Here is a 22,752-nt window from a genome sequence, read left to right on the forward strand (position 1 = left end):
AGGGGCAGCACCCAGTGCCCCTGGAATAAAATTCAGACCTCTCTCGTGGCCCAGAGACTGTGTGTGATCTGGTCACTGCCTCCTTCCTTACCTTGTATTTACTCAACCCTGGTCTCTGGCCCCACTGGCTGTTTCTTCTTCCTCTGCCTGAAGCGCTATAGGATTGGCTGCTGCTTGTTACTGAGGTCTCAGCCCAAAATCATCTTTTAGAGAGGTTTTCCCTGGCCATCTGACCTGAGGTAGCCCTCTCCATTATTATAATATGATAATATGTAATGTACACATTGAACACTACGTAATGTCAAAGTATTACCCTGTTGCATTTTCTTCCCAGTATTTGTCTCTCTTGTATACATTCACCATTTCTCCGTCCTGACACTCACACTGGACTGCAGACCCTGGGAGAGAAGGGAGCTTGTCCATCATACACTCCTGGCCTGTGAAGAGTACCTGACAAGGTGCAGACCCCCAGGAAACTGGATGTGGGGGAATAAATGCATACATACATACAAGGCGGTGACTTCCTTTAGTTGTGCAAAGGCAAAAACTAACATTTGTTGAATACCCTGGGCCAAGAACCAGCCTCTAATAATCACTTTGAGTGTATTTCACATTTAATCCCTCAAGAACCCCAGGAGAGTGTAGACATTATCATGGAGACGAGGAAACACACTCAGGAGGTTCAGTAACTTGTCCAAGGCCCCACACTTAGGGAGAATTCAAACCCAGAGCCCCCTGCCCCTAAAACTCATCGTGCTCTATCCAGGATACCAAACTGCCTCTCATGGCTTCTACAGTGTCAGAAATATCTTTACATCTTTTAGGTTTTTGGTGGTTTATTCAAAGTGAAGAGAACCAAATCACTTTCATCTCAGCTCTCCTTTGTGTGGGAAACCTAGGTGATAGTGGCCACCAACGTGGCGGAAACTTCCATCACAATCAGCGGGATCGTGTATGTGATTGACTGCGGCTTCGTGAAGCTCCGCGCCTACAACCCCAGGACAGCTATCGAGTGCTTGGTGGTGGTCCCGGTGTCCCAGGCTTCAGCCAACCAGCGAGCAGGACGTGCTGGCCGCAGCCGCTCAGGAAAATGCTACCGCCTTTATACAGGTCAGTGTGGCTTTCCTTAAGGGTTTGGACTTTCTCAGCGCCAGCCTGGGCATCAGAGGCTGTTACTGATACTTACCCTTAGAAGGCAGGACTTACCCTGAGAGCCAGTCCTCCCTCCAAGGGTCCACTGTAATCCAGCCCCCGTTGCATTTCTTTGCTACTGCTCCCTGCCGGCCAAAGCTGGACCACGAACCACCAGTTACCTGCCAGCCCCTTTCTAACCTGATGTCTGGGCCTCAGCCTGTCTGTAGCCGTGTGACCTGTGGCTTGGGCCCTGCGGCTCAGGTCCTGTCTGTCTTACCTTTCCCTTAGCTTCCTGTGCCATTGTCTTGTTCTGGATCCTTGAGTCCCGGGAGGCCTCCTACATTGGGTTCCATCCTGACCTCTGGTTCAGAGCATGTTTGCAGAGCTGAACTGGCAGGATCTGCCCTGAGAGTCATCGACAGAAAGCAGTGAGTTGGTCACCTCCTGCTAGGCTCTGAGGGGGCAAAACGAAATTACAGTAGAGATTGTCCCCACCCTTAAGGAGCTTTCTCCCCAGCTAGATGACAGCCTTTTCTACCGAAAATGATGTGCCCAGAGCTGCCCTTCCCTTCTTTGTACTTCTCTTTCGTGGCGATGCTATCAAGTTTTCTTTCAGTTGTCCAGGCTTAATTTTCAAATCATTTTTAATTTCCCCCCCTGTCCAGTATCCATCTGCAGTCACTTATTGGATTAGGGATAAGGCCTTAGCTCCTCTTTCCTTTCTGGTAACCATGGTCCTTGTTCAGTCCTTGACACCATTTATCCTTTTGGCAAGTGTTCACAGAGTACCTGCTCTATGCCAGACATGGAGCTGGGACCTGGAGACCTAGGCGCACTTGGCTGACAGCTTGGTGGTGGAGGCTGGCTCACTAACAGATCAGTATATAATGGTGTGATCGGGTTGCCGAATCAGAATGAGCCTGGGAAGCAGGGAGCCGGGAGTTCTCCTGCTGGGGAGCGCTCCACAGTCAGTATTTGAGCCAGGTCTTATTGGCAGCCTGGTGGTTAGCTCAGGTGAAGGAATTTCAGCACACCAGGTGGAGGCAGCGGGACGCGGCTGTACCAGTACATGGAGGGGAGGAAGAGGGTAAGGAGCATTCATGCGAGGGAGGAAGGAGACGGAGCCTATAAAGCCAGAGAGGAAAGGGCCTTTGGCTGAAGGTGCTCAGTAGGAGTAATTGAAGTAGACAGAGGAGAACCAGGGATAAAGGGGAATTGAGATACAGGGAGGAGGAAATTTCCAGAAACTTAAAAAAAGAAAAAATTATTGAGGTGAAGGTCACATAACATGAAATTAACCATTTACTTGAGAAGTTCAGAGGCATTTTTTTATTTACAGTGTGCAACTACTACTTTTATCTATCAATCATCCTTTTCATCACTCCAAAGTAAAACTTCTTTCCCATTAAGTCATTTTTCTCCATTTTTCCCCTGCCCCCAGCCCCTGGCAACCACCAGTCTTTGTTCTGTCTTTTTGGATTGGCAGTTGAACCTCTGTACCTGTGGATTCAATCAACTGCAGAGTGAAAATGTTCGGAAAGAAAATTCCAGAGAAGTCCAAAAAGCAAGACTTGAATTTTCCCTCATACTAGCAGCTGTTTACATAGCATTCTCATTGTATTAGGTACTGTAAATAATCTAGAGATGATTTAAAGTGTTGGGGAGGATGTGCGTAGGTTCTGTGCAAATACTGTCCCGTTGGGTATAATGGACTTGAGCATCCTTGGATTTTGGTGTCTGCAGTGGAGGGGTAGGGTGTCCTGGAACCAGTCTCCTGTGAATACCAAGGAATGACTGTATCTGTTTTGGATATTTCCTGTAGTATGAGTAACAGAACATTTTGTGTCTGGTTTCTTTCTTTCACCATAATGTTTTTCAGGTTCATTTGCATTGTATCAGTGCTTCATCCCTTTTCTGGCTGAGTAGTACTCTATTGTTTGTTTATTCATCAGTTGATGGTTATTTCCCCCTTTTGGCTATTGTGAATGGTGCTGCTATGAACACGCATGTACATGTACTTGTTTGAGTATCTGTTTTTAATCCTTTGGGTATACACTGGAAGTGGAACTGCAGGGTCACAGGGCAATTCTTTGCTGAACTTGAGTTTCTCAAGTTCTTTGGAGCATCATCTCAAACTCCAAAGACATGGAACAGTAGACTGTGGACTAAGGAGAGGTAGGTGGATTTGATGAGAAGGTCACTGGCTTCCTCAGCATGAGCAGTTTCAGTGGAGGTGGGGTTGGGAGGAGGGCACCTGACAGCAAAGGGGGGTGCCTTAGATCCAGCCTCTAGGCTTTCTCTGCTAATCTGCTTCCAAGGAGTGCAGCTCTGAGCAGGTACCACCCTGGTTTCGCAGAAACTTACAGGACTTTTTCTAGCTTGTCTTCTCCTGCCATCCTACACTGCAGCCCTGCTGGACATACCTGCTGTTTTCCTACCTCCACCTCTCATACTTTTGATACCTTTCCTTGGGCTGTTTCCTCTGCCACCAGATGCTCTTTCTCCTTCACATCCTCTCTCAGATGGTGATGCCCTTAAATGCCTTCTCCCACCAGCTGTCCTTCCTCCTTCTCTGAGCTTCTGTTTCTCTGGGGGAGGACCACTCCTTGGGATCTAGCCTGTTTCTCTTCCAAGTCCCAGGCCCCTTGGTATCACTGGAACTTCTCCAAAGCCATTGGCCTATAGCTCCTGCAGCTCTTAGTCAACACCTCAGGAGGTTGGGTCCTTGGTAGACTTTGAGTATCATCGAACTCTTAGGAAGCACCTACTTCCTGTGATCGTCTTCTTGGCAGGGTCATCCTCTTATCTGATGACTTTGCTTCTCCTTTGGTCAGCAGTGTGCTTGGAAAATGGGGCTATCCCACCAAAGAGCTATCCCCCCAGATGCTCTCAGCACTCAAAGGGAATATCCTATTTGGAACTTCCTGCTATTGCCTAGAAGAACCTTCCAGTTGGCACTTTGCATTAGTCAGGTCACATTTATTATCTATTTTCTCAAAGAAAAGCTTTTTTTTTTTTTTTTTTTTTTTTTTTTGGTCTTTTCTAGGGCTGCACCCGCGGCATATGGAGGTTCCCAGGCTAGGGGTCTAATTGGAGCTGTAGCCACCAGCCTATGCCAGAGCCACAGCAACCCAGGATCCGAGTCACATCTGCGACCCACACCATAGGTCACGGCAGTGCTGGATCCTTAACCCACTGAAAAAGGCCAGGGATCAAACCACAACCTCATGGTTCCTAGTCAGATTCATTCACCACTGAGTCACGATGGGAACTCTTAAGAAAAGCTTTTTGAAGTCCTTCAGTGATAGCGCTCTTCCTTCATGACACCTTAGTTGTGTTCTGATTTTTCTCTGCTTAGCTAAAGATTTATGGTCTGAATGGAGGTTGGGCCACCTTTGTGTGCAGGAGGGTGTGCACAGTTAAAATGTTGACTGATGTGGGAGGATTTTGTATTAATCCTTCTATGATCCATAAGCTTTCTGAATACACACAGAAGGATTTAATCTCTTCCTCCCTCTTATTTCCCCACCCTTTTTACCTAGCTTTTATAAAAAGGCCTCTCAGAATCTCCTTCCCTCCCTTCCCCCTCTCCTGCCCCTCCCATCTTGGCACCTCTGAACCTTGTGATGCTTCTTCCTGTTTGAGGTCACCTTTTGTTTCCCATGGTGCCTGTAAGCAGTCATTAATCTCTTTGGGGCAGCATCGGATTCGGAGTGTGGCTTGTGTGTCTGGCTCCATTTAAAAAGTTAGATTTGGACAGTTTTTGCTCTTGATAAGATTTGCTAATTTTTTATATTCTGGAGATACTCTAGTTATGTTCGGGTTATCCATGGTGATTTATTTTGATGATGGTCTTGGCGATCATGCGCACTTCTGCCTCCTCACCTTACTCCTTCCCAAGCAGAGGGAGTGGGAACTGGGCACCCATAGTGCTTCAGCAGGGACCTGTTGCTTTGATTTCATGTTTTGCTAACAAAAAAATTATACTTAAAAAGCATTCTAAAGTAAAAGGATGAACTTTTATAAAGGTATATTGTTCAAATGTATTATTAAATATTAAAAATAGAAGGATCTCTCCTAAATATGAAACGCCTTTGTTTCATAATATCATGTGCAATAGTGCATACTCGGGCCTAGATTCTTAGAGCCTCTTGTTAGAGCAGGGAAACTGTCCCTTTGGCGTAACGATTGCATTTGATTGTGACATTTGATCCCAAACAGTTCTGATTTCCTATCCTCAGAGGACGCCTTTGACCAGCTGCCTCAGTCCACCGTTCCTGAGATGCAGCGGAGCAATCTGGCCCCCGTCATCCTGCAGCTGAAAGCTCTGGGGATTGACAACGTCCTCAGGTTCCACTTCATGTCGGTAAGTCCTGCCTTCTGTCTGCAGCTGTCTGTCCGGAGGCTGAAGCGCTCCCAAGGGAGTGTTGGGACATTGGTGCGGCGTGTGCCACCTTTCTGGTGTTTTTCACTTAGCTCATGGGTTGTGTGCAGGGTACTGAGCCGTACAGCCAAATGAGGCAGGCACAGCTTCTGTCCTTGTCTCCCGGGGCAGAGAGACCAGTAAGTGGGTAATTAACAGTGCGTGTGTCCTGTGCTCTGAGAAACAGAGGAAAGGCCCCCAGCCCAGTTAGCCATGTTTGGGGCGAGACCCAAAAGCCCGGTGAGTAGGGTGTCCACGGGTCAGGAGGGGTGGGGTGTGATCTAGGGCAGCCGGTGAATTTAGGCCTGGATGCAGAGGTGTCATGACTGGGGAGCCGGGAGGGCACTGCTGGAGCTGCAGCTAAAGTCCCTGTGGCTGATCCCCTTCCGATTACTTCCTACGGCCCGTTTCCACGAGTGGGATCCTTGGGTCAAAGGGCCATAGTCATTCATAGGTCCTTGATACACAGCCATACTCTTTTACACGTGTAAACTCCAGCAGTGCCTGAATGCGGACTCGCATTACCCCCATCAGGCTGTATTGTTTTCTTTTGGAGTTTTGCTAAATTGATTGGGGGGGAAGGAGGAAAAATATTATCTGTATCTTTTTTGATTTTTCATAAGATGAAAAAAATAGTGGCCATTTTATATTTCTTCTGAATTGTTAAGCCATTTATCTGTTAGCATTAGAGTTTATTAGTGATTTTTCTTTCTTTCTTTCTTTTTTTTTTTTTTTTTTTGTGTGTGTGTCTTTTTGCCGTTTCTTGGGCAGCTCCCGTGGCATATGGAGGTTCCCAGGCTAGGGGTCTAATCGGAGCTGCAGCCGCCGGCCTATGCCACAGCCACAGCAACATGGGATCTGAGCTGCGTCTGCGACCTACACCACAGCTCGCGGCAACGCTGGATCCTTAACCCACTGAGCAAGGCCAGGGACCGAACCCGCAACCTCATGGTTCCTAGTCGGATTCGTTAACCACTGCGCCACGAAGGGAACTCCTATTAGTGATTTTTAAGAGTCCTTTATTAAAGATGTTAACTTTTGTTTAGTATTTCTAGTAAATAGTTTTTCTAGTTGTTTGTATTTTACTATTTGTTTGTTTATATGCAGACATTCTGAACATTTCCCTGGTAATATCTCTCTGTTTTTCCTTCTATGATTTCTCCGATTTGCTTGTGCTATGGAGCACGTCCCCCCCATATTTAGGTCAGTTAATAAATATTCACTTATGTTTTTTCCTTAAATTTTTACTGTTTGAGAGCTTGCATTTTAAACTCTTTATTCTGCCCCCACTGTGTTGGTATATGATGTGTAACAAGGCGAGATTCCTGGATGATAAAGTCCTTAATGTTGCACGTCACGATAAACTAGGCAAATGAAAGAATAGAATGTAAAAATAGCATCCGCCCTCCCGAAGAAAACAATTATGTATTTATCGTAAGCATGGAGAAAATATATGCTTTGAATATTGGTATGTAGTACAAGAAATTACAGGGAAAAGACAAATAGTATATGCAAGTTAAAGCTTATGAAAAGCTTCACATCGCAGATTAAAGGGGAAACATAACAGCAAAAACAGTGTTTCAAAAACTACAAAGAGTTTTCAAACATCCTTTAGAATATGTCAAATATCCACTAAAGAAAAAGCTAAAGGAAAGGAAACAGCGCAAATTGTAACATTAGAACTAATGTTCGGCTTCTCTACAAGAGATCAATGCAAATTGAAATAACTGTACCACCTTATGTGAATTGAATGATCAAACACAAAGAAAATTGACAAAATCCAGAGCTGCATTTCAGTTGTCACGGAGGACTTTCTAATGTTATTTTATGAGCTGTAGAAATGCCTATTGTTTCTTAAGGGGTTTGCTCCTGAAAAAAAAAATTCAAAAGAAGAAAAAAACTTACATCTAGGATAATGCTTATAGTATCATTTTATAGTAAATTTAAAAATGTTAGAGTTCCCTGGTGGTTCAGTGAGTTAAGGATCCAGCCTTGTCACTGCTATGGCATGGGTTCGATCCCTGGCCTAGGAACTTCTACATGCCGAAGGCATGGCCAAAAATAAAAAAAATAAAAATAAAATAATGAAAATCATAAACTTTCAGACAGCTGAAAAATGAGGAAAATACTTATAAATTCATCTTCATATATTCTCTTGTTATTTTTCTCTGAAATTGTGGGTTTTTTTTTTTTTTTTTCAGTTGGACTCACAGGATACATATAATCTTGTATATTTGGCAGTGACAAGTATGATAGGAAAGAACTGAAAACAACTCAATTGTCCAGTAGCAGGAAAATTGCTTAATTTACTGTCATCTTGTTGGAATAGTATGTAGCTGTCCACGTAATCACTGTGACATGTCTGTGGATACAAGAAACATGCTGTGAGAAAAGCAAATTAAAATTGTACACACACAGTCCTTCCCACCACATTAAAACAATGTCTGCATGTGATTCCATATCCGAATCAGATGAGGCCATAGAGAAATACTAAAGTGTGTGCTGAGGTGAAAAATACTCTGGATGTGATTGGAGGAAGGGGTCGGGCAAAGTTGTGGGGTTTTTTGGATTGATGATAAATTCAAAGAGCATAATTCTTTGGGCTGGGTGGTTGACTGGAAATAGGGTCGGGATTGAAAGGAAAAAAGGCCTGTCTCTTTTGTTCTATAATTATTCAGAACCTCATTCAGTGCTTGAGTTGTTATCCCTGTTATTCATATAATCTCTGTAATATAAGATCTGAGAGGGGTTAAGCTCCTCCATTTGGGCGCCATGTGTGTTGCCTCTTCGTAAAGTAGGACGTCAGGTAGGATGTTGTGGGCATTGAGGAAAGGCTAGTGAATCAATTACGTGAGGGAGTCACCAGGGATTTGTTGACTACCCAGTGTGGAGTGAATCAGGTCTATTTCCTGCCCTTAGCCATATGTGCATGCTGTCACACAGCTTTTAAAAGTACAGCTTTTGGGAGTTCCCATCGTGGTGCAGTGGTTAACGAATCCAACTAGGAACCATGAGGTTGTGGGTTCGATCCCTGGCCTTGCTCAGTGGGTTAAGGATCTGGCGTTGCCGTGACCTGTGGTATAGGTTGCAGACGCGGCTCTGATCCTGCGTTGCTGTGGCTCTGGTGTAGGCCAGCAGCTACAGCTCCAATTTGACCCCTAGCCTGGGAACCTCCATATGCAGTGGGAGCGGCCCTAGAAAAGGCAAAAAGGCAAAAAGGCAAAAAAAAAAAAAAAGTACAGCTTTTGGAGTTCCCATCATGTTGCAGTGGAGGTGAATCCGACTAGGAACCATGAGGTTGAGGGTTCCATCCCTGGCCTCGCTCAGTGGGTTAAGGATCCGGCGTTACCATGAGCTGTGGTGTAAGTCACAGATGAGGCTCGGATCTGGCATTGCTGTGGCTCTGGTGTAGGCCGGTGGTTGTAGCTCTGATTGGACCCCTGGCCTGGGAATCTCCGTATGCCACTGGTGCGGCCTTAGAAAGACAAAAAACGAAACAAAACAAAAACAAAAACAAAAAAAGTACAGCTTTGACCTTGGCGGTCAATGGGTGGGGTAGATTGGAGAGAATGAGACCCAAGTTCAATCTCTGACTTTGCCACCAACCACCTCTATGATCTTGTTCAAATGTCTTTTATTTTTTATTATTCATTTTCCTCATCTGTAAAATTGAGCTAAGACAGTGTGATTCTTTTGTTGTACTTTAAAAGGCATTTGTTGTCAGTGCATTTAGGGGGAAAAATTCGCAGTTAGCAAAAGGACTCTGAATTGACTATGTGGCTCATAGATGAAATAATTTAGAAAGCAATAGTAATACTGCTTAGCACTTAGTAGATGGTCGGCAAAGATTCATGGAAGGAACAAACCTGGTGAGGATCAGAGAGTCAGACCGAAGGTCACAATATCAGCTTTGCCTTACTTGGCAGAGAGTCTAGCATTCTCTGTTATTTTCAGAAATTCAGACTCAACTGATGTCAGTTACCCCCTGCACAGGGCTTGGGAGGGGGGGGTCTGGGTGATGCAGAGATGAATCACCCATCAGCACTGTAGTGTCATGGGGCTTCTTAGAAAGTTGAGACTCTGAAGTAAAAATCAGAAATGTTTGATGAGACTTTAGGGAAAGCTAGGAGGTAGTTCAAAGTAAGAACCTATCACTTGTGATGGAGGGGAACGTGAGCGAAAGCTTCAAAAGAAGTGTTTAATCAAGCTGAGATTAAAGACCAAATGGTACTAAGGGTGCTGAGAAGGAGAGGAAGGACTTTTCAAGGAGCACTAACATCATGAGTAGAAGCTGGAGGTTGGGAAGTATGGGCCAGTTAGAGGGAAGAGAAGATTTGAGCGGGAAATAATCACACTGTTATGGCCACTACCTGATGAAATTAACTTAGGAGGGCTTTTATGTTTTTTACAGCCCCCGCCGGCTCAGTCGATGGTTCAAGCACTGGAGTTACTCTATGCTCTGGGAGGTATGCCTGTCTCTTATTATGTGTTTTCTTATCTGTTTATCATATTAGTTGAGTTATATTAATTCTAGGGCTCTTAGTATCTCAGGGGTGGGATTGGTTCTCTCCACACGTATAATCCACTTAGTGACACTTGGGTTTATGGAAATAAGAAAGTGGGACCTGATGAGCTCATGAAGTCCAGGCATGACCATGAATTATAAAGCATGTCAGTCACCACAGCTCTTAGTAGCCATGCTCCGGCTCCATTCCCAAGAGACATGGGGAAGATCCTCCACCAGTATTTCAGCCGTTGCCTCCCTGGGCCTTCTTCTCTGTCCCCGACCCCATCCCGAAATCGGGCTCAGTGTTTTGTCCCCATCCCCTGTTCCTTCCATTCCTGCAGTTCCCTGAGGAGAACTGGATAGGATACTGGCCTGTGGTATTGTTTGGGCAAGGAAGCACCACATTATGGAGGAAATTCTGTTCTCCTATTGTTTGAAAATGTGGTATTTACCTTAAGATAGAGAAAAGTATAGCCTGAGTTCATCTCTTCAGGAAGTGTCTTTTCTGTGAACGTTGTCCCGGGTGAAGATAATGTCCAGCTTGATGTTAAGTTTCAGTGAAGGTTTTGTTCTTTGAGGTTCTTTTCTTTTTCTCTCTCCCTTCCTTCCTTCTTTCCTTAAGATTTTTATTGAGGTGTATATAATTCACCCATTTAAAAGATACGATTCAGTACTTTTTAGTGTATTTACAGGCTTGTGCAACCACTGCACCAAGTTTGGAATGCTTAGAACATTTTCATCACCCAGAAAGAAGCCCTGAGCCCGTCGGCACTTACCCCTCATTCCCTCCCCTCTCCTCCCGCCTAGGCAGCTGCTCATCTGCTTTCTGTCTCCTCAGATGTACCTATTCTGGATATTTCACAGAAATGGAATCTTATAATATGTGGTCTTTTGTGACTGGCTTCTTTCACGCCAGTGGTGTTTTCAAGATTTAACTATGTTGTAGCACTTATTGATACTTAATTTCTTTTTATTGCTGAATAATATTCCATTGTAGCCATGTACCACATTTTCTTCTTATCCTTTCATTAGTTGACTGACATTTGGGTTGTTATCCCTTTTTGGTGAATATAAATAATGTACAAGTTTTTTAGTGGAAATTCCTGCCAGCGTGTACGAGGGTTCCAGCTTCTCCACGTAACAGGTTGTCAGTGCTTGTTACTACCCGTCTTCTGCACTGTAGCCATGCAAGGGGTTACGAAGTGGGGGAATCTTGTGGTTTCGATGTGTATTTCCCTAGTGACAGATGATGTGGAGCATCTTTTCATATGCTTATTGGCCATTTATGTGTCTTCTTTGGAGAAATGTCTCTTCAAATCCTTTGCCCACTTTTACTTGGGGTGTTGTCTTTTTATTGTGAAGTTGGAGGAGTTCTTAATGTACTCTGGATACATGTTTCTTAGGAGCTCTGTGATTTGTAAATAGGTCTCCCATGCTGTGGGTTGGCTTTTCACTTTCTCGATGGTGTTTTTCATACAAAAGTTTTGTTTTCACCTTGTTCAATTTATGTATTTTGTTGTTGTCGGTTGTATTTTTGGTGTCTTATCTAAAAAATCATTACCTAATAAGCCTTGGGCATGAGGATCTCTCCTAGGTTTTCTTGGGAGAGTTTTTATAATTGTAGGTCTTACCTTGAGTAGGTCCATGACCCATTTTGAGTTGGTTTTTTGTAGAGGGTGAAGGAGGGGTCCATCTTCATTGCTTGTATTTATGGTACTTCCCTGTGAAGGAAGAGCCAGTTACGGATTTAAGTCTGTGGTGATTTGAAAGGCCTGTAGGGTCTACATCAGGTCAGCCCCAAGTGAGTATGTATGTGCCAGAAGAGGTTTCCAGCCCCTGTTCTCAAGCATGTAATAGGGACCTGAAAGCAGGGGCTCTTGGGATCATCTGTAACGTGTAGGGAAAACCTTGACTACACGGAAGTGTTTGATTTGGACTGATTTTCCTCCAAACAGAATGAAATTGAAAATATTTTTAATTTCTTCACTGCCCTAAATAAGTTGGAAAAGGTAGAGAGAAACACTCAATTTATTTATAAGCTGAATTATCACCTTTAAAGAGACTATTGTATGAGAACAGAGGAGAAAATGATCTTTTCTGTCCTACCCTGAGCTCTGCAGCAGGTGTTTTAATGCTCCTTCTTGGGGATAGTCTAACCCGTTGTAAAACAGTAGTCTCTCTCTTGGGAGCCCACTACCTGGAAATTGGCTGGTGGTAAGGAGGCAAGGAGGGATGTGGGGAATTCAAGGAGTCGACCCAGTTCAGCAAACTGCCCAGGAGGCAATTGGATAAACAGCTCTGGTGTTGGCAGCAGAGGGAGATCTGGGCTCAAGTTGAGGCTCAGAATCCTCAGCTTTGTAATTGCTCACAAAGCGTGAGGGGAACAAGGGGACAAGGTGCCGTCCTGGGGCATCTGTGGCTTGCCGGGGCCTGACCATGGAGAGGTCCACAGGTGATGAGAGAACAGCAGGAGAGCCGGCAGACAAGCCGAAGAGTGGGGGTCATGGCAGCTGGGGAAGAGTGTTTCCAGGGAGCGGTGGGAAGCAGAGTCAAGGCTGGTGGAGACCCTAAGGAAAGTCTCTTTGTGTTCCGACCCCATCTGGTTGTTGGGCCCGTGGAAAGAGCAGTCTCTGGGGAAGAGTGGGGCCAGGAGGGGGCTGCAGGGCCATTTCCTTGTTACCACGTCTTGGCATAGAAGCCATTGGAAGTATCAGTTCTTCAAAACTGAGTAGTCGAGAGCTCTGAGGAGAGCACTCCTTTTATTGTAGCAGCTCCCTGGGTCAGGTTTGTGTTGGTAGTGCACAGTTCATCTCTTGGATGCCTTTGATCAGCTTACAGCATCTTTTATTCTCTCAACAACTGTACATCTTCCAGCACAGTGGTACAGACCTACTGCTTTTCGTTGTTCTCACGGCAGGTCTGGACAAAGACTGTCGCCTAACTGAACCGCTTGGCATGAGAATTGCAGAGTTTCCTTTGAATCCCATGTTTGCAAAAATGCTCCTTGAATCAGGTAGGTTGAAACCAACAGTTCTCCTTGATTTTATTTTGCCAGGGGAGTTGTTTCCCAAATTCTGTGCACCCTGGGGAAGAGGACACAGTACCTTTAAGTAGATAAAGCTGCCTTGTTTGGGGCATGTTGTTAGCTTGTGACTCAATGTCAGTCATTATTAATTCAGTAAACTCTTTTGTTGGTTTCCTGTGGGTCTAGTACTGACACGATTTTTTTTAAAATTTATTTATTTTTTTTAGTGGACTGTACCCAAAGCACATGGAAGTTCTCAGGCCAGAAATCAAACCTACGCCACATCAGTGACAATGCCAGATCCCTAACCCTCTGTGCCACCAGGGAACTCCTGATTTTTTTTTAAACAGGGACTTTTTTTTTTTAAATGTGTAGTAAAAATAACATAAAATTTACCATTGTAATCATTTTACAGTGTACAGTTCTAAGCATTGAATATATTCATATTGTTGTTCAACCATTACCGTCATCCATCTCCAGAACTTTTTCATTTTTTCCGTTAAATACTAACTCCCCATTCTCTCCTCCCCCAGCCTCTCCAGCTCTTGTTCTGTTCTCTGTCTCTATGAATTTGACTGTTATAGGAACCACATATAAGTAGAATCATACAGTATTTGTCTCTGGTGACCTGCTTTTTTACTTGGTATAATATCCTCAAGGCTTATCCATGCTATAGCATGTGTCAGAGGTTTATTATTTTATTTTATTTTATTTTATTGTCTTTTTAGGGCTGCACCCATGGCACATGGAGGTTCCCAGACTAGGGGTCGAATTGGAGCTATAGCTGCTGACGTACGCCGCAGCCACAGCAATGTGGAGTCGGAGCTGCTTTTACAACCTACACCACAGCTCATGGCAACACTGGATCCTTAACCTACTGAGCAAGGCCAGGGATCGAACCTGAATCCTCATGGATGCTGGTCAGATTCGTTTCTGTTGAGTCATGATGGGACTCCAGAGTTTTCTTTTTTTTTTTTTTAAAGGCTAAATAGTATTCCATTGTGTGGATACACCATTCATCTGTTGGTGGACACTTAAGGAGTGTCCACCTTTTGGCTGTTGTGAATCATGCTTCTGTGAACATTGGTGTACAAGTATTTGTTTGAGTCCCTTTCATTCACTTCTTTGGGGTATATACTTGGAGTGGAATTGCTGGATCATCTCATAATTGTATGTTTGATTTTTTTGAGGAATCACCATACCGTTTGCCACAGTGGCTACACCCTTTTGTGTTCCCACCACCAGCTCACAAGGGTCCCAACTTCTCCAACACCTTCAGATTTTTGTGAGAATATGAGTTAAAGGATAAGAAGTGCATAACCTGGAGATCTTCTCATACTTAGAAATCAAAATCATGTAGAGACTGTCGTTTGTCACACAACCTCCCTGTGCTGCCCTCATCGCCCAGTCTTCCAGCAAAGGGAAATACTAATCTTTTTCTTGCTTTTGGCTAATTTCCACATTCACTGACAATCAGCAAACCTGTATTTCAGACTGAGCATGCTGCAGCTTAGCTGTAGTTGTGCTTTGAGCAGCCAGGTTTACACTGGCAAACAGGATTCTGTGTTTGGGGTTGAGGCAGAGCATCTTTCATGAGGCCAGAGGCTGTGGGGAAGCCCGCAGTGTGGTTTGAGCTCACTGTCTAATGTCCTGGAGGGCTGAGGCTGCAGGCTCCATGCTCACATGCCAGCAGCAGCAGCAACAGCCCACAGCTTGCTTCCCTGGTCTAGTGATACCTCAGGCTTCCGGTGAAAGGAGCCCCACTGAGAGGGAGGCCACCTCTTAGAACGGTCCAGGGGCAGAGAGATAGCAGAAGGGACACAGCCCAGTCCCTGCCCCCATTCCCTCTCCAGCTTTCTGCCAGGATTCTAGGTGTCCACACAGGGAGTAGGGAGCAGGTGTGGAGCTGCCATGCCCTAGTGATGGGGCCAGGCCGGCCCCCTGCAGTCTCGGGGCTGCAGACTGGAATAGCGCCTCCTTTCTAGCAGTCCTTCCAGACCTCTGGTCCCCTGGACCATATATAGGACATTCCATTTGGCAGAAGGAAATGTGTTTATGTGTTATAAGCTCTAAAAATCAAGCTATGTATAAATACATGGTCTTAGTTTACAGTGTGGTGCAAGGAGAATTCCAGAAAAACGTCTTTTACTTCTCCTTGACACATTGTTATGTTTGAGCTCGAACATGCCTTTTATTTTACAGGGAATTTTGGATGTTCTCAGGAAATTCTAAGCATTGCAGCCATGATGCAGATCCAGAATATCTTCGTGGTTCCCTCAAACCAAAAGTCTCAGGCTGTAAGTCCGATTTTTTCCCCAAGCTGTTCCTATGCGTCTCATTCACTCTGGGCTTCCCTTTGTTAAAATTGCCCAGGAACTGCTGGTGACGGAGCAGCTTACGTTTTCCATGTTAACTGTGTACCTGACATTGTGCCAGATAGTTTACATGCATCATTTCATACTGTCTGCACCGTAAAGCTGAGAGGGAGGCACTCCTGTAATCATTTTTAGAAATAGAGGCACAGAAATGTTAGGTAACTTATTCATGGTTGCACAGCCAGAACTGAGGAGTTGTCTTAACCGTTGTCCTCCTGACTTTGCCGTAAGGGAAGTTTTCTTTTATGAGGCTGCTCTGGAAGCAACCTTGGCGGCATTGGTGCCGACTAAAAGAGTGAACTCTGGAAAGACCGAGAAGTTACAGTGTTGAGGTACACCGGACACTAACACAGCATTGTAAACTCAATTAAACTTATACATTTTGGGATTTGGCCGCTGGCATCAGATCAGGTCTGACTGCAACATAGTCCAGTGTTTTGCCTCAGTTCCTCATAATGTGTTTATCCATATAGGACTATATAATCTGCAAGACTGTCATTATTGCTTTAGTGAAGAAAATTACCTCAGTTCCTCTTGAGCTTATGGAACTGTCTTCTTTTTTGATCATTTAAAAAAAAAAAAAAAAAAGGTAGATATTGAGGAGCCCTGGAGGAGCCCTGGGTAGGTGATGTTCCTCCTGGAGGGAGGTCAGGGGTGAACTCAGAGCCAGTTCCTTCTGGAAGAGTCAGAGAAGCAGAAGCAGAGAGCTGAATGTAGCAGGGAGATGAGAAATTTTCTTATGGATGTTATTATCTTCCCTGACAGTTGTATAACTTCAGATGAAATTTTCATGCCTGGATGGTTCTGTTGTTTGTTTGTTTGCTTTTCTGTTAGCCTTTGTAATGATCCTGCCTCAGAACAAACTCATTTTTAAGACGAGGAAAGGGAAGTTCTTCTAACACTTTATCTAAAACTGTAGCGTAGCCCATCCCTCCCACCCCAGCCCCTGCTCTGTTTCTCTCCTCTAGTACTTCTTACCACCTCACATCTCTATATATTTTGTTTACTTTTCCTTTTTGTTTTTTGTTTTTTTTCCTTTTAGGGCCGCACCTGTGGCATATGGAGGTTCCCAGACTAGGGGTCAAATTGGAGCTGTAGCTGCCGGCCTACACCACAGCCACAGCAACGTCAGATCCAAGCTGCATCTACGACCTACACTGCAGCTTGTGGCAACACTGGCTCCTTAACCCACTGAGCGAGGCCAGGGATTGAACGCGAATCCTCCTGGATCCTAGTCACTTTTACTGAGCCACAACAGGAACGCCTGTCAGCTTATCTTGTTGTTGTTTTTCTCCCACCGCCGTTATATTCACTGTTATATCCCAGTTGCATAGAACAGTGCCTGGTCTGTAGTAGATGCTCAGTAAATATCTTGTACGAGCGGAAGGAAGGAACAAGATTCATTATGTAGTATTTGATGCAAGGAGAAAATTCTGAAGTCAGTATATGTGTGAACGTGTATGTATCTTGGATATGCTGCTCCTAGAACGCATGGGAGCAGATGAACTTGCCCAAGATCTCACAGAAAGAAGAACTTAGGGACGGGGTCTGAAAGGACTGCACAGCTCGTGGTAGCCTAGGAACATAGGGTATCTTCTGTGCTCCAGACAGTCGGCCCCCCTGCCCTCCTGGAGCTTGCCCTCTGTTTAGGGGCTGGGAGTTCTTCTGAAAGAGATGATATTGACTGGACAGAAGAGGAGAGAGACAAGAACACTAACATTTATCTAATACCTGTGCCAGGTACTTTGTAGTGGATTATCTTAATGCCACGGCAGTCTTGATGGATGAGTTTAATATCCAGGTTTTATAGGTAGGGAAATTGAGGCTGAGAGAGGTTAAGTGACCAATGGGAGGCCTTTTGGGGAACAGCACAGCCAGAGTGGTATAGACCAGGTCTTTCTGACTCTGTGAGCATGAGCTATTCATTGTAAATGTTCCCTCCAGGACAGGTGGCTCAGAGGAGTCGACTTCTGAACGCTGCTTTATTCTTTCCAGATCCGAGTGCACCGAAAATTTGCTGTGGAGGAGGGCGATCATCTTACCATGCTCAACGTATACGAAGCATTTATCAAAGTAAGCACAGCTGCCCCTCACAAGGCCCCCTCGGTGTTCCCACCCACGGGAGGCGATCTAGGAGTGAGGGTTCTGGACGTACAGTTCATAAAAGAATAGCCCAGAGAGCCCTCTCTTTTCCTATTAGATTATGGCCAGGACTTCTAATCGGAGGTGGCTTCTCGCTTTCCGCCGCCTAGAGAAGGGGCCTCCAGCAGCCGGCCAGCGGCTCAGCCTCTCTCGGCCACGCTCTCCTCACCCTGTCTCACACCCACCCTGTGTTGCTGGACAGTGCTGTCCAACATTCGAATGGAGGGTTCTGGTACATTTTCTACAAATCAGTGAGGTGGAGAATAACTTGTAGTTTTGAATCTTCAAAGCTGTCTACGTGAATTTGAGTTTTCACCTCGCCCCCACTGCTCCTGCTGTTAGGCAGGCTGGGAGGAGACATTGAGGCAGGGATTGCTGTGTATTCACCTACCCTATCCATATTTGGCCAGAGGTGATGGTAGTTTTCATAGTCCTTAGTAGCCTGGAAAACCACGAGCAAATAATGTGACTTACAGTCCTCACTAAAAATTGCTAAAAAGAGAGATCTAAAGATGATGCAAACAATGAGAAAAGAAACTTCTTATACAGAGGAAGGAATGTAATGAAGAAATGGGACATTTCAGATTTTAGTGTCTTTATTTCTTAAATAATTTCTTAGAAGAGGAGATACTAAGTTTTTGTTTTACCAGAGATTTGGAGGGAGATTATTTAGTTAATAAACAGTTTTCAGAAAACCCAGTCTTTTATTAAGATTGTTAATTCTGGATTTGTGTAAGCACAATGTAGCATCTGTAACATCCTCCACCAGTGTGGGTCCAGGGTACATTGCCTTATTCTAGAGTTGCCTTCTGAGAAAGTCCCCTTTGAATTATATTTTCTTATTTAAAACACTTTCCCACCTGGTTTATAATTCCAGAGATGCGTTCCCACAACACTAGTTTAAGACGTAATGATCATACCTAAGAATATAAAACCGGATTAAGTGCGTTGGTAGAAAAATCATACTTTGGGATGAATAATAGTAATTTGCAAGTTATTTCTAACTTGGCAAGGGTCATATTACTTGCCTGTTAGTCAGACTCAAGCCTGCCAGAGAGGGACCGTTGAATTACAGAGACCTGCAGGGACATGGTTCTTTCTGAGAGTTTGCCGCTCCTGTAGGCGTTTAAGGTTGAGAACAGCCCTGCTTGTCAATAAGTTCTCGTTCGCCCTTTAGCGCAGAGAGTGAGGTTGGAGAGCAGATGGTGTGTGTGTGGTTGTCAACGTAGGCCCGTTTTAATCTCAAGATCTTGTCGCATTGAGTAAGCAAATGGGGGCAGAGAAATGAATGACCCCCAGCATGTAGCCTCAGTCGAGAACATTCCTGTGCTGTCCTCATTCTCCCTGTCTGGGCTGTCCTGCAGCACAATAAGAACTCCCAGTGGTGCCAGGAGCATTTCCTGAATTACAAGGGTCTCGTCAGAGCTGCGACAGTGAGAGAGCAATTGAAAAAGCTTCTTGTCAAGTTTCAAGTGCCCAAGAAATCTAGCGAAGGTAAGACGAAGCTGCCACCTGGTGACGCCCTTTCTGTGCTCTTGGAGTCCGTGTGCAGGCTGGTGAGAGGCAGCGCGGTGCACCTTCTTGGGCTCACATGTCGACCTGTCTGTGTTGGTAACCAGCTGCGTGTGGAAGTAAGGAAGTAACGTGTTTTTTCCCAAGGAGGTCCATTTTTATTTCTGAGGGCTAGTCTTAATAAAAAAAATTTAACAAGCCCTGACAACAGTTAAGAATCATTAACAGTCACATCATTGTAACTTACATGGTTAATTTTCTCATGTAGGGTTTGCAAAAGGCTTTTAAGTGAAGGACATTTATGGCCATTCTATGTAAGCTGCATTTTATTTTCAATTACAGGTGTTATTAAAGCAAGTGCTGTGGGTTTAGAATAGGCAGTCGCTGGGGTGAGACAGAAGTGCCGTGTAAGACACAGTGTGTGCCCTTTGGCAGTGACAGTGCCTGCTGTTCACTGAGGAGACACTAGGTTGCACCATGGCAGGGGTTCTGCAGATCTTCTCTTACTCCATCTCCTGCTCTGAAGTGTAGGTGATGTTATCCTCATTTGGCAGAGGCGTCGTAAGGTCCCAGGGAGAGGTTGAGTTCAAGGACCCAGCTGGTAACCTGCAGAACCAGGTCTCTGCGGCTCATACCCACACTTTTGAGGAGGTGCTTTTTATACAAAGGAAGGAATGTAATGAGGAATTATTTAGTTAATAAACAGTTTTCAGGAAACCCAGTCTCTTAGCAGTCTTTCAGCAGCTGTCTTTTGAACACCTCCTGTGTGCCAGGCCTCTGCCACACTCTTGCGCCCACTCGTGCTCGCTCACATTTCTAAGCACCTATAATAGGCCCAGCAGTGTTGTGAGTGTTTTCATATGTGAATTCATTTAATGCTCACAACACTCCAGTGAACTACATGCTGCTGTCCTCCCATTCTACAGATGAGAAAAGGGGGCTGAGCGGCAGCCAGTGACTTGCTGCTTGAGGGTCGCACAAGTGAGTGTGTGGCGGAACCAGAACTCAGGCAGTTTTATTCCAGAGCTTTGCTTTGCTTGTATAAACAACTAAGACGTGGTTCTCCTTAGGGGACTAGTGAACCCCCCCTCAAACGGTTAAGTTTCACACCACAGTGTAGGATTGTCAGTTGTCTTAGAAGTTACAGTTGTAGACATTTGAGTGTCGTGGTGGACAGCGACGGCGGCCATAGCAGGAGTGCAAGGATAAGGAATCCCATGGGGCTGGCCTCGAGTGGTGGCAGCGTCCACGGAGCAGACTGTCACAAAGGGCACACTGGGCGGGGAGGACCATGCAGACAAGCACAGGGAGAGAGGAGCACGTTAGATGCTCAGAGAGGGAGGAGTTGAAACCTGGGTGATTGGGTAAAGTAGGTGTCACCGATGGAAACAGGGAGCTCACAGGGGAAAAGCCCATCAGGTAGCCACTGCCCAGCAGAGAGATGACAACCTTGTGCCTTCGTCTTTGTTTCTTTTCTTTCTTTCTTTCTTTTTTGCTTTGTAGAGCCGTACCTGCGGCATGTGGAAGTTCCCGGGCTAGGGGTCAAATGGGAGTTGGAGCTGCTGGCCTACACCACAGCTCACAGCAACGCTGGATCCTTAACCCACTGAGCGAGGCCAGAGATCTGACCCGCATCCTCATGGATGCCATCCGGCTTGTTACCCCTGGGCCATGAGTGGAACTCCTTCGTCTTTGTTTCTTCATGTGTGTCACATTGTCAGCCCCTCATCCTGGAGAAAAGTTACATTAAATTTAGATTCTTACTAACGAAGGAAATTAAATACCAAGGAATAAGCTTTTGTAAGGTAGGGTTGAGCTGGAGGGCCACAATTATTATAATATCTAAGCATCCCCACTACCCCGCCTCAAACGGTTGAGTTTTACACCTTGGTAGTGATAACCTGATAAGAATGCACATTCTACATAGAAGTTTCTTTTGAGCAATTGAAGAGAAGAGACTAAATCTAGGATCAGATTGTGTTTAGTAATACAGATTTGAGATTTATCAGTTCTGTGCTTAAGAACAACAGAGAAAATCATGAAAACAAAAATTACATACAAACTTAAAACTTGTACATGTTAAAGGAAAAGAAAGAAAACAGTTCAAAATATTTTCAGCAGACAAAAAATTAAAACTTGGAGTTCTTATTGTGGCTCAGCTGAAACGAATCTGACTAGCAACCATGAGGATGTGGGTTTGCTCAGTGGGTTAAGGATCCAGTGTTGCTGTGAGCTGTGGTGCAGGTCATAGATGTGGCTTGGATCCTGAGTTGCTGTGGCTGAGGTATAGGCCAGCAGCTACAGCTCCGATTGTATTACAGAATGAGGTTATATAAGGAAAAAAAAAAGCTAGTTTCCGAGATGATAAATGAACAAAGGAAGTGGGATGGAAAAATTCACAAAAGAAAGAAATACAGATAGTAATCAAATGTACAGTCAAAGAAGGGGTACCTTTTTGCCAAAACATGGCTGGTAAGAGTGCAGTGAAACTGACAATCTCATCCATCCTTGATGGCTTTATAAATTATACCACCTTTGGGGAACTTACCAACATGCTCTATTTCATTGGATCTAAGACACCATCATTTGTAAAACAAACCATTATCTTACGTATCGTTAAGAAGAAAAAATGCTGCCAATTATAATTATAAATGCTGATTTTCGTGAGTTAAGTGTAAAAAAAGAATGAGTCTTAGAATTGATGAAATATTGTTATGTCATAAGCCATACAGATGGCATTATCCTTTGCACAATAGTTTGGATATATCCTGTGAAAGTCATCTAATAAATGGGCGGTCTTTATCCTTGGACGATATTTACTGTAGCAGCACAGACACCAATTAAAATGAGATGTTTGGAAAATCTGAAGAATTACACATTGTAGTTATAACCACAGAAATAACATTGTAGTGTTAGTGTCCCAGGTTGTGTCTTAGGGAAGGAACATCCTTCCTGCAAAATGCTGTCTTAAAAAGGAGTTCCTGAGGTCAGTGGCCAGCCTTTGAAGCGTTCTGTAGGTTCTGGTCCCCAGCCTTGGTCTGGTCACTTGTGGCCCAGGGCGGGGTTAGGGGGCCCAGGCTCAGGGAACAGTCTGGCCTCCTTCCCTCAGCAGCTGTCGTGGGAGGGTGGGGACCTCCATCGATGGTGCCAGGCAGGCATCCAGCACCGGGAAGCGTTGGGCTGGGATCCGTTCAGGGGACGGGTGTGAGGTGGCTCACAGCAGCCCGGGATGGGCCTCATAGCACAGGCCGGAGCACGCCAAGCACAGGGCAGGCGAGGTCTGAACCATCACTCTGTTTGCTCCCTTGTGTAGGAGATCCAGATCCTGTTCTGAGGTGCATTGTTTCCGGATTCTTTGCCAATGCAGCGAGGTTTCATTCTACTGGAGTTTATAGGTAACGTGATACTTGGTGAAGTTATTTAAGTCATCGAAATCCTAGAAATGATCCAAATCCCCTAGCAAGCTGATATACAGGCAAAGTAGAGAAATGCAGTCATTTTTCTCTATTTGTACCGTGCATTGAGGTTAGCTGTAGGCTTTAAGTGAAATATCTTAACTTTATGGAAATGATTCTCAGATATTCAGCCTTTCCACATGTTGTAGGAGGATGGCAGTTACAAGTCTGAAGGCTGG

At 44.9% G+C, this 22,752-nt stretch overlaps 1 protein-coding gene across 8 annotated transcripts in view; it reads left to right on the forward strand.

The window, feature by feature from the left end:
- The window catches only part of DHX35 (DEAH-box helicase 35), a 193,604-nt gene that overhangs the window by 44,512 nt on the left and 126,340 nt on the right, over nucleotides 1-22,752 (forward strand). For 5 of the 8 annotated variants that reach the window (XR_014832319.1, XR_002340163.2, XM_001929022.7 and 2 more), the window contains 8 exons: nucleotides 900-1,110; nucleotides 5,376-5,500; nucleotides 9,969-10,023; nucleotides 12,982-13,077; nucleotides 15,292-15,386; nucleotides 17,460-17,537; nucleotides 18,971-19,100; nucleotides 22,432-22,513. Coding sequence is in view for 3 of the 8 variants with exons in the window: in XM_001929022.7 (XP_001929057.3) it covers nucleotides 900-1,110; nucleotides 5,376-5,500; nucleotides 9,969-10,023; nucleotides 12,982-13,077; nucleotides 15,292-15,386; nucleotides 17,460-17,537; nucleotides 18,971-19,100; nucleotides 22,432-22,513 (872 nt within the window). In the remaining 5 variants the exon portion in view is untranslated. Of the gene's footprint in view, nucleotides 1-899; nucleotides 1,111-5,355; nucleotides 5,501-9,968; nucleotides 10,024-12,981; nucleotides 13,078-15,291; nucleotides 15,387-17,459; nucleotides 17,538-18,970; nucleotides 19,101-22,431; nucleotides 22,514-22,752 lie in introns of all 8 variants that reach the window. The other 3 variants (XR_014832322.1, XR_014832321.1, XR_014832323.1) reach the window with 1 other exon arrangement.

This window comes from Sus scrofa, chromosome 17 (assembly GCF_054392235.1).
Source record: "Sus scrofa isolate SSC_HxYL_T2T_F1_AM1 chromosome 17, Sscrofa_HxYL_maternal_Yorkshire_Landrace_v2.0, whole genome shotgun sequence".
NCBI lineage: Eukaryota > Metazoa > Chordata > Mammalia > Artiodactyla > Suidae > Sus > Sus scrofa.